The sequence below is a fragment of the Pistacia vera genome, unplaced genomic scaffold (assembly GCF_008641045.1).
Source record: "Pistacia vera cultivar Batoury unplaced genomic scaffold, PisVer_v2 Contig218, whole genome shotgun sequence".
Lineage (NCBI taxonomy): Eukaryota > Viridiplantae > Streptophyta > Magnoliopsida > Sapindales > Anacardiaceae > Pistacia > Pistacia vera.
In genome coordinates this window covers 570953-582571 of record NW_022196022.1, presented here as the reverse complement: position 1 = coordinate 582571, position 11619 = coordinate 570953, and the positions used below count along the sequence as shown (strand labels likewise).

General features: G+C 35.3%; 1 protein-coding gene across 1 annotated transcript; it reads left to right on the top strand.

The window, feature by feature from the left end:
- The first annotated feature begins 309 nt into the window (after nucleotides 1–309).
- Nucleotides 310–9741, top strand: LOC116130229 (N-terminal acetyltransferase B complex auxiliary subunit NAA25). The gene is given in 23 exon segments (XM_031415970.1): nucleotides 310–676; nucleotides 757–913; nucleotides 994–1112; nucleotides 1211–1285; nucleotides 2662–2755; nucleotides 2872–2990; nucleotides 3421–3491; nucleotides 4193–4334; nucleotides 4470–4486; nucleotides 4488–4645; nucleotides 4875–4928; nucleotides 4931–4999; nucleotides 5002–5074; nucleotides 5425–5519; nucleotides 5522–5553; nucleotides 6071–6147; nucleotides 6476–6550; nucleotides 6641–6833; nucleotides 7275–7394; nucleotides 7481–7619; nucleotides 7976–8016; nucleotides 8112–8366; nucleotides 8880–9741. Coding segments are annotated over 23 exon segments (3027 nt in total). The 5' UTR covers nucleotides 310–529; the 3' UTR covers nucleotides 9585–9741.
- The last annotated feature ends 1878 nt before the right edge of the window (nucleotides 9742–11619 follow it).

The following is an 11619-nucleotide window of genomic DNA, read 5'->3' as shown; positions in this document are numbered from 1 at the left end:
TTTTTTTTCTTGTAAGCGATGGCGTACCTGATTTGCTCTCTCAAGAGAGAACATTGAAGTGTGGTGAAAACAAAGTTGAGTTTGGCTTGGCTTGGCTTCAATGCATAGTTCATTAGATGAATATACGACAAGTCATTTATATCACACAACTGATAAGACAAATCGTTTTATTTCCAACTTGTGGAGAACAGTCGTTTCTGGATCAAAATTTTCTTTTTCAGATTGAGATGACAAAAATCTTTGCATTTTCTCATAATTACTTTAATTGTAAATTAAACCCAATTTTTAATGATAATATAACGCTTAAATTTTTAATTAAATGTGATTACAGACTAATCACAATTTTGCTTGATTATTTTGGTATCATGTCTGTGTTTTAGTTGGGAAGTGAAGTCATGGTCTACGATCGTTATAAAACCCGTATCCAAACACTTGGTTTAGGTTTACCAAAACGTCTTCAGAAATAAGTTGTAAGGACAAAAGCCTTACGAAGTACAAACACATAGACACTGTTTGAGTGGAACCCTAAATGGCTTCGAAGTTCGGGTTGGCCGGTGGAATACCGGAGCGGAGGGTTCGTCCGATATGGGACGCCATCGATTCTCGTCAGTTTAAGATCGCTCTGAAGCAATCCACTGCTTTGCTAGCTAAATTCCCCAACTCACCTTACGCTCTTGTAAGTCTCAAACCACATTGTTCTTTGTTTATGTTTCGTGTGTGTTTTCTGTAGTGATGTCTCTTCGTTTGGCTATTTAGGCGCTGAAGGCTCTCGTTTTGGAAAGAATGGGTAAATTTGATGAAGCTTTATCTGTTTGTTTAAATGCCAAAGAGGTGTTGTATAAGAATGATGCCAATTTGATGGATGATCTCACTCTCAGTACTCTTCAGATTGTTTTCCAGCGACTTAATCACTGTGAGTATTTTCTTCATCTTTATGTGTCTATCATTGTCTATGTCAAGTTTCTTATTCAAAAAATAATTGTGTGTCATCAGTGGACTTGGCTACTGCCTGTTATGAGCATTCTTGTGGGAAATTTCCAAACAATTTGGAGCTAATGATGGGGCTTTTCAACTGTTATGTTCGTGAATATTCATTTGTGAAGCAGCAGCAGGTTGGTGTTTTCAATATTTTTTTTTTTTTAATTTGTATGTATATGGAATGTGGACAATGGGGCCACGGTTTACTTATTTCAATTTTATTTCCTGGCAGACAGCTATCAAAATGTACAAGCTTGTTGGTGAAGAAAGGTTTTTGCTCTGGGCAGTCTGTAGCATCCAGTTACAGGTTCTTCCATCTTCTATTCCTCATTTTGTCTTACATGTAATCGTGCTTTATTTAGTGTTTTTGCAAGGACTCATAGTTGCGCGTGTATATAACAAGAAATGGTGGTCTTCCCCAATCCCAACTTAAGGAAAGGAAAAACATGAAAGGATCATGCCATTTACCAACAAATTTAGTGTTGGTGCTCCTAATTCACTTAACCAATGAATTTTACCCTACTTTAGGCTCTTAGTTTTACTGGCCCAGGGAAATTGCAGCAGAGTTGATACTTTATTACACATTACCTCACTTTTCAGGAGTATAGTTAATTTCTTTGGATAGTGTGATTTGAAGTAATTAATTTAAAGTAATACTATTTTAAAGCAAATATATCAGATGCATTTTAAGTTGATCCTTAAACCTTCTGCCTCCCAACCTGGATTTAACCTGTTGATGATTCAGTGGCTCAACAATACTATCTGGTTAAGGCATGCAATCCCTTCTGTAAAGTGGATATAAAGACATGGATTGGACAACATATTTCTGGGGTAGGGGTTTGTAATATATAAAAATCATGGGGTGAGATGCTGAGATAGGTGGAATAGAAATGTATGTTTAACTTGAATGAGCCACTTGCTTGTTATTGGTTCATTAATGAGGGGTCCATGGAACCGCTTTTGTTTAGCCCCTCATTTCAAGATACAAATGCTTTCTCTGTTATATGCGAGGTATTGAGTTCATGATACTGAAGGGCATGGATCTTGAATTCAGGCTGTATGATCAGTTTAAAGGAAATCTTCTTAAGGTTACAATTGGTTGTTTATCTATAGGGTTAAGGTCCATAACAAGAATTTTATGGTTATGTGCTCTGGAAGTGGCACCAGCTTGTAGAAAATTGAGGAAGACAGTTTGGTTATTAGATGAAGTTACAAATGCCCTTTTTGGTGGGGACCACTTTTCTTTTCCTTCATTCCCTTCCCTAATCAAGAATAAGAGAAAATATGGTAAGCAATGCCCTTAGGTATTACTGTAAATGATGAAGGTGTAACTGAGGGTAGGATAAATGATGCGGCATACGTAATGGAATTTGATGTTCAAGAGGGATTTTTGGCAATGAAGTAGACGTTTTTTCGACCTTTTTTTTTTCAGGAGCTTGAAAACATGTATATTGTCCTGGATTACTTGTGATGCTTGAGTAATCTGATTCTATTTCCACCTTATTTTGAACACCTTAGATATGAATTAATTTAACTATTAAAAGCTGCAAAACTTTATATTGTTTTATCTGAAAATTGTGCAACTAATTTCAATAAAGTCCCTAGCACATTGAAGTTACCTCTTTTTTTCTCATTTGAAATGTGTTTTCCAAATTCGTATTTGCTTATGATTGTTCTCAATAGGTGTTATGTGACAATGGCGGTGAGAAGCTGTTACTCTTAGCTGAAGGTTTGCTTAAGAAACACATTGCTTCACATAGCTTACATGACCCCGAAGGTGCATTTTTTTTTTTTTCCATGTTTTCCTTATTTTATTTTCTCAATAGTATGTAATGATCTTAATAATGTAGTTTAGTATTGATTTTTGTTGTTATTGCTTGCAATTTGTTCCAGCTCTTACAGTCTACATTTCTATATTGGAACAACAAGCCAAGTATGGTAATGCTTTGGAAATGCTCTCTGGAGAATTAGGATCGCTTTTAATGATTGAGGTTGATAAGCTACGCATGCAGGTACTTTCTGAAGCCTTCATGTTTCTCAGTTTGTATTTTAAAAAATCGACATTACCTTCCATGGCAATGTATATTCATGCGTATATGCATTACACATGTGTGTGTTTATACACATGTTTGATTTAATGTGGACATTTTTTGTCCTTTTGTTTACTTCATTGTTTTTGTGAGAACCTTGATTATATCTTGAGTAATGGAAGTGTCAAAGAACAAGAGGTTGATGATTCTTCTTATGATTGCTCTTAATTGTTGTTTAGGGTGTTTTCTTTTCAACAACTTCTTCCACAATGGATTCTCATCGCTTGAAAATGTCTCGACATGATCCCTTATTTTAGTGGAACTTTCTCATTGTTCATAGTGCTAGATGTTATCTTGTGTTTCTGGGCTTTCATGACTTATCAACTTGTACTCTTTGACTTTAAGTTGACAGGGGAGGCTTCTTGCTAGGCAAGGTGACTACACTGCTGCTGCTAAAATATATCAGAAAATTTTAGAACTAAGGTATGCTTGTACAGGTATACACAACACTATGAAAATAGTGTCAAAATTTTGCGATGATACTCTTTGTAATTTCATGCTTTGTGTCTTAATAAAGTGGCAGTGATGTTTTTTGATGTGTCCATTATAAATGGAAAAATGGCATCACTTATTAATGTTTCCTTTGATTAATTGTTGGGGGCCTTACAATAAAATAGAAGAATTTTGCTTGCCATGAAATTGGACTGCAAGCCATTTCATTTTGATAAAAGTAACTACGGATTACCCTTTTCCAAAGCATTTATTGTCTTTGTCAACTTGTTGCCTTCTAGAGTTTCGCTTGACAGGAAGAAAATAAGTGTAATTCATTATGACTATAGGTTCACTGCTTAATCTTAAGTTGTGGTGGGTTTCGTACATTTTTCAATATCTTTGGAGTTGTAAACATCAGTTAACACCATTCTAAAGTATCATTATCAATTGAGTTGCTGATTTAGCAGATGTGATGTGCTATCTGATCTTCCTCTTCCCTTTTTCTGTCTCTTCTGATATGCCCTGTGCAAATTCTTATGTGCCTCACTATGTATGATGCTTTTCACAATGCATGCTTAAATCAGTTTTGCTTCAGTGTCATTTGTTAAGCTTCAGTGTCATTTGTTAAGCTTCAGTGTCACTTTGCTGTAACTATTTTTATCTGTTAATTTTTTTTTTCTTTTATTTGACAGCCCTGATGATTGGGAATGTTTCCTACACTATCTAGGCTGTTTGCTAGAGGATGATAGTAGTTGGTGCAATGGAGCTAATAGTGATCCTATTCATCCACCAAAATTAGTAGACTGCAAGTTTTCGCACTTGACTGATGAAATGGTGCTTATTTAATAGTTCTTTTTTTTTTTTTTTTTGGCTTTCTTTTCTTTTCATGGTGTGCATATTGCATGTATTTCATGTATCAGATTTTTGTTTCTTGGTTCAGAATCTAATTTTTGCCAATCTGGTTTGCAGTTTGACTCTCGTATATTAGAGCTTCAACTTTTGTACAAAAGTTAATAGCAGAACCACTAATAATTTATTAAGGGGTCCATCCTTGGCAAATCTTGAAATTGAAAGGCGGAAGCTCTTATATGGAAAAAACAATGATAAAGAGTTGATGGAGACTCTATTACAATATTTTTTAAGGTATTTTAAGGACTTCATCTCTTCTCCATCAAATTTTTCATTGCATCATTGGATGGATTATTTTTAAATTTGCTGTTCAATGCTGACAAATAGTTAACTGATATGCTGCGTGTACAGATGCTATCGAGTTTCCATGTTATTGTATCATTCTGCATTTGGATAAACTTTATGCATAATGATGTAGCATTTGTTGATTATAGCATATGGTGCTTTTACATTTTTTAACACAGGTTGGTCACTTGGCCTGCTTCACTTCTGATGTTGAGAAGTTTCTTCTGGTTTACCTCTTGATAAGAAGACTGAACTTTTGGAGAAGTTAACTAAAAGCGCAAGCTCCTTCAATAGTGCCAATTAAGTGTTGGGCAGTCTATAACACTTTGGAAAATTCAAGAAATGATTGGAAACATGTACAAGCTGGCTGTCAGTGGTGTGTTTCTCTTTACACATGCATGCACACAATCATATCCGTTTTACAAGCTTTTCTTCTTTATGTTGTTTATTCTCTTTCACATCTGGTCTTGTGGTGATATTACCTAGCTAGCAACAGTTTTAACAAGATTATGTTCATCTATGATTTTGTTATATATTAATGTTAATATGTGCGTTTTATGTGCATCATTTCATTCTGACTCTTCTTTTGGCTGGAGGTGCTCTTTATATCTGATTATTTCCTCTTTCTTTTTTGTAAAAATTCTTTATAGGGCTTGTTATTTCTTCTTACATGTTTTACATGATTTGTCCATTAAACTTGTATCATATAAATTTTTCTACTCTCATCCAGAACTGAGCACACTGCTCTTCAAATGACTGAGATGTATTGTAAAAACCTAGCACTATCTAAGGACTTGGATCCGCAAGAGAGCATGCACGGTGAGGAGTGCTATCAATGTCATGCAATGTGTTGGTTCAGGTATTATGTCAAATGAAAGGATTTATTTTTGAGGTTTTACCAAGAATATATATATTTACTGTTTTTCCTCATTTCTTCTGTTCTTTTGGTTTGGGAGTGATGAAATTCAATTTAGATGGTTGTGATCATCTCTGCTGGAAACATGTTTGTTAGATAATATGAACACTATGTAGCTGGGTGGGACGTAGTAGCTCTGTCTGGTTGGGTGTTAATTAATTTCATCCATGGTAACTTAGATCCATGATAACTTCTTCCAATGATAAAACATGTAGCTTTTGGAACTAGGGGCTTCCTTACTCTGTAAATTGGGGGGGCAAGAGGAAATCAAATGTTATAGTCAAATAGATTGTTTCTAACTACTCTTGTTGTTAACATCATGATATGCAGCGAGAACCAAGTGACGTTGCCTAATATATGTGATGGTCCCATTAAAGTGAACTATATTCTCGGTAGTAATGCTTTTATGTTTTTGTCTTTGTAGTTAATTTCATATCTATTAATTGCTTTTTGTCTCTAGTTATTTTGGCGTACAAGAAACTTTGGCTACTTCATGGAAGCAATAATGGTGTTGGAGTTTGGATTGAATATAAGAAGGTCAGGAATTGCTTTTTACTGCTTAATTACCTTTGTCATCATTCCATGAATCGGTAATTTAATTTTGAATTAATGTCAACCAGGACATTTAATGTAGTAGCAGAATCTTCTTTGAACTTTATTTTCACTAATTGGTACTGCAAATTAGATTTTGGTCATGAACCACTGTGATGCTGTCACTGCATTGTGTGTTTATTACGTGCAGGGTACGAACTATATTTAGATGCTTTTTTGGACAAAGCTATCAGCTTTCTGTCTGAAAGCTGTTTGTTATGTAAGAAAGCTTTTACTGTGGGATGACATTTGTGTATGTGGTCATATCTGGCAGACATGCGTGGCAGTACAAGATCTTATTGGTGCACTTATATTCACACTTGGGTATCATTTCATTAGCATATGATCGGTAAATATGCTAACTTTGTTTGAATGTTGCTCATTATTAGCACCTACTCCTTTCTTTAGATATTGGATTAATATTGTGTCTCCTGCTTAGGTATAAAGCTCTTGATGTGAAGAACATCTTGATGGAAACTGTTTTACATCACATTTTTCCCCAGCTAATGGAATCTCCCCTCTGGGTGGATTTAAATAACCTGCTGAAAGATTATCTCAAGTTTATGGATGAGCACTTCAGAGAATCTGCAGATCTTACATTTCTTGCATACCGCCACAGAAATTACTCAAAAGTATGTAACTCATTGTCATTATGCTGATATTTATCCTTTGATGTGATGATATCTGAATTTTTGCAGCAAAAAACAAGTGACACATGTGTACGTGCTCATTATGTGCATTCATGTTTCTTTTAGGTCACTTTATCCATCTGATATGTTTGTGTGAGTTGTGGTTATCAGTTTTGGTAACTTATATTGGACACATTTCTGCATGCATGTGGTACCTGCTCATCTGCAAGCGTTGAGGGTTTATTAAAGACTTTGTGTTTGAAGTCACTAGCCTTAGTAGAGGAATATGATATATATATTTATATGCAGTGCATGTCTTATTGTGTTTTGTGTGTGTCGATCTGGGTGTGTGTAGCCATAGCCAGGCCATTAAATACAGTGTTTGGACGAAATTTAGGCCCTGGGGAATACATAAAGCAAGATGTTTATGTTTTCTTGTTTCAGGTAATTGAATTTGTTCAATTTAAAGAACGATTGCAGCACTCTAGTCAGTATTTAGTGGCAAGGGTAGAATCATCCATTCTACAGCTAAAGCAGAATGCGGATGACATTGAAGACGAAGAGGTTGCTTTTATTCTGCCATTCTAGTAATGGATGCCTTTGTTTTTTTTTTAGATTTGATCATATAACATATATGCATCTTCTTGTAGAGTGTTCTCAAGAGCATGAAATGCGGGATTCACTTTGTTGAGCTCTCTAATGAGATTGGATCCAAATCTGTGACTTTCAATGAAGATTGGCAGTCACGACCTTGGTGGACACCAACTCCAGAGAAGAATTATCTTTTAGGTCAGTTTAACTTTCACCACATTTCCTGTACAACTTGCAATTCGCTGGCATGGTAAAATTTGGGACTACAAAATTCTGCGAGACCAATAAAACCCATTAAAAGGAAAGATCTTTTGGAAAAGTATGAGATACTGCTAACCGTATAATTTATCTTGTCTAATGCCAGAAAAAAAAAAATTATACACAAGGAGAAAGACAGTGTTCCCTTTTTGAAGTTCGCACTTTTTATTAAGAGTTCAGATTTTGTTCAAGTTTGAAGAACTTAATATTATGTTGTCCAATAATTTTGTGGGAATATGGATGGTTTTCTTTTGTCTTATATATATCTTAAATGTTTTGACAATTGTCTTTTCCAGGTCCGTTTGAAGGAATCTCTTATTGTCCTAAGGAGAACTTGGTAATAACCTTTGCCTACTTGATTTTGTATGTACATAAAATGCTTCCCTTTTTTCTGTAACTCTGACTTTCCTGTTACGTGTTGATCAAATCTAGATGGAAGAAAGGGAAACAAATGTAAGAAGAGTAATTGAGAAGAAATCCCTTCTCCCTCGGATGATATATCTATCTATTCAGAGTGCTTCGGCATCCATTAAGGGTAACTTTGAAGCTAATGGCTCTTTATCTGACCCAAAAGTTTCCCCAGAGCTGAAGGACTTGCTTGAGTGCTATGCAAAGATGTTGGGATTTTCTTTAAGTGATGCAATAGAAGTGGTTGTGGGAGTTTCTAATGGCCTCAAGTCTTCCGGAGTAAGAATTTGCTGGTCATCTGACTACAAGCATATGTTTTTCCTCTTTCTTTTTTGGTTTTATACATTTTATTGACTTCCATTGCAAGACTCCAATTTTGTTCTGCACTTAGGCTTCATGATTAGGCTTTTTAGCACTGTTTACAATGGCCTGTTTACACACAAAAACCTTAGAGATTGGTACTCAAACAAGTGTGAGTACAGTGCTATTTTGAATTTTGCAAGTCAAACTCTTCTGAAACCTTGAGTCTGTAAAACACTTTTATATGTTTCACAAAATAACAATTTTATATTGTAAATTTTAAGAAGTAAAATACTGGAATGTTTTTGGTTATATAGTACTAGGTTTTGTTCAAATTTGACATTCTAAGTTCTGCCTACTTTTCTCCATGGAGGTGCAGAAAGGTAATATTTATTGGATAGGTTTGGTTGCTTGCTAGTTGTGTGCACTGCTTTAAGGATAAACTTGCTGAATCACTGTCCATTAAAAGTAATTTTGTGACCTCTGTTGCAGGCTTTTGGTGCGAACATGGTGGACTGGTTGAATTTTGCTGTTTTTTTGAATGCATGGAACTTGAATTCTCATGAAGTTGAGCGGCCTGATGTGAATGGATGTGGGCCTTTGTCTTGGAATATTGTGAATTCTCTGCTGGAGAATTGCATTCTTGAGAAGGTTAGGTACATGGAATCTCTCATATGCTCTCCACCCAGTGATCTTCCTATTTTGGTGAAAATGGTCACAGAACCATTGGCTTGGCACACTCTTGTAATCCAGTCCTGTGTCAGATCTTCTGTTCCATCTGGAAAGAAGAAGAAGAAAAGTGGGACTGCGGATCAATCTCTCTCTCCAGTTTGTCATGCAATTCGGGACTCAATACGATCCACACATGGCATACTGGAAGATGTTGCAAAATGGTTAGGGCATCACGTCAAGAAGTCGGAGGATGAAAACTTAGATATCATATTCTCCTCCCTTCAGAGAAATGGACAGGATGAAGGTCCTGGGCAGGTTTTCCAGGCTCTCGGAACATATATCTCATCCATTAATGAGACAGAACTTGGTGATCGTACTTCCCAAGCTCTGAAATCTTGGAGTCCTGTTGATGTTGCGAGGAAACTAGTATCTGGGCAGCGTGCTGTACTGTCCGAATTTCTTCGAATTTGTCAATCGAAAATAAAGTCATTGCAAGCAATGCAACAGCAGATGGCACAAGTTTGAAGAGAGATTTTGGTGGTGACAGTGACACTGAAGTTTTTATTAATTTATTTATTTATTTTAATGTTTGGAGCTCCTTTTTGGGCTCTTTGATTGAAGCTTTAGAGGCTTACTTTGGTCCAAAATCTTCAGCAGCAGCGAGCCTGGGAAGAGTTTGGATATATTATATTAGGTTTGGTTTTTAGGGTCCATTTTCAGCGAGATGTGTAAGCACTGGTTTTAAAAGCAGTTTTGATGTCTTCTTCAAGGTTTTTCCCCTATAGAGGGTGTAGACTAAATAAAGCATTAAATTATTTTGTAGGGTATGTTCTCGATTCTTAATGTTTATTGGTAATGTATCATCTAATTGTTTGGCTTCTGCTGTAAATTGTTGAAACCCCTTTGTATATTTTTTGGTGGATGCATGTTGAATCGAAAACAGATTAGGTTCACAGTGACAGCAATTGCTGATGAATACCAACCAACAATGATAACAGAAATATGCATACGTGGTGGGTAACATAACACAAAAGCTTCCATGGTCAATAGGCAGGCAAGCTACTCAAACTGCATTTTTCAAACTTAAACCTGCATTTCAAGTTCAACATTAATCACCTAATCAGACTGGTTACTCCCTTGATTGATGCTTCTTCATTTATTTATCATTTTGACAATTACTAACACATCTCATCTAGAAGCCAAACCTTATTATATTACTAATTTTTGTAATTATATTATATACATGCTCAACCTCAACGTATTGCTAATCCTACTACTTTCTTTGACCCCTTCATCCGAAATATGAATCTGGGTAGGGTGCTTTCTCAGTCAATCATATATCTTTTGCTTGGTTGAAAAGCAAGATATGAAATTTCCCTGCTTCATTTCTTATACAATAATAAATAAATTTTAAACTGGCAGTCAAGCTCCTTTAATTAGTAAACAATGGAGTGGATGACCAAATCTAATTTTTGACTTTTTGTATGAATTTGACATTGTCAATCCCATGGACTACGGTTAACAAGAATTACAACAAAGCCAAACCAAAACATATACATCATATATACATACACTTCCTCTTCTTCTTTTGATTCCTTTTACCAAATCCGAACTAATTTTTCAATCTCANCAGTCAATCATATATCTTTTGCTTGGTTGAAAAGCAAGATATGAAATTTCCCTGCTTCATTTCTTATACAATAATAAATAAATTTTAAACTGGCAGTCAAGCTCCTTTAATTAGTAAACAATGGAGTGGATGACCAAATCTAATTTTTGACTTTTTGTATGAATTTGACATTGTCAATCCCACGGACTACGGTTAGTATTTTATTTGTTAATAAGAATTACAACAAAGCCAAACCAAAACATATACATCATATATACATACACCTCCTCTTCTTTTTCTGATTCCTTTTACCAAATCCGAACTAATTTTTCAATCTCAACCCACTGTCCTATGATACCGATAGTTTTATCAGATATATCCAGAAACAAACATTTTTGTTTATCAAACCTCCACCATTAGTCCACACTGAATAAAATATTTAAATCATCAGCTGAATAAAATTGTTGAGCTAACAACTGATCTCACCTTTTTATACTGTTTACAGTTCATCAAATAAGCAATAGCACAGTTGCAGAAACGTTTCATTCACTGTGCTGTAGCCACATTGCCTTCCTAAATTGGTCTTTCACCCAACTCTCCCGTGACCTAATTTTGTATTTTTATCATTATTATATACACTACAGATTTCTACTTCATAAAAGAGTCCATGAGTTCAACTTTTAAGCACAATATGTTGTTAATATAATTTAACATCAGGATCCTCAAAGAACTGTACAAAACACATAGGATGGGATGATTCTGAGGCAAGAAACTCTTTAACAAAACTTGAAAGTTCTAAAAAATGAATAGTAAATGCCCAGCAACAAGATTAAAATGTGTATGAGTCTTCATCGATTAATAACAAATTGATGGAGCCAGTGCCCTGGTGGGTGTAACAAATCCTCTTTATGGTTTAAACTGTCCTAGAATCTAAGCATCATTGGCTGACTT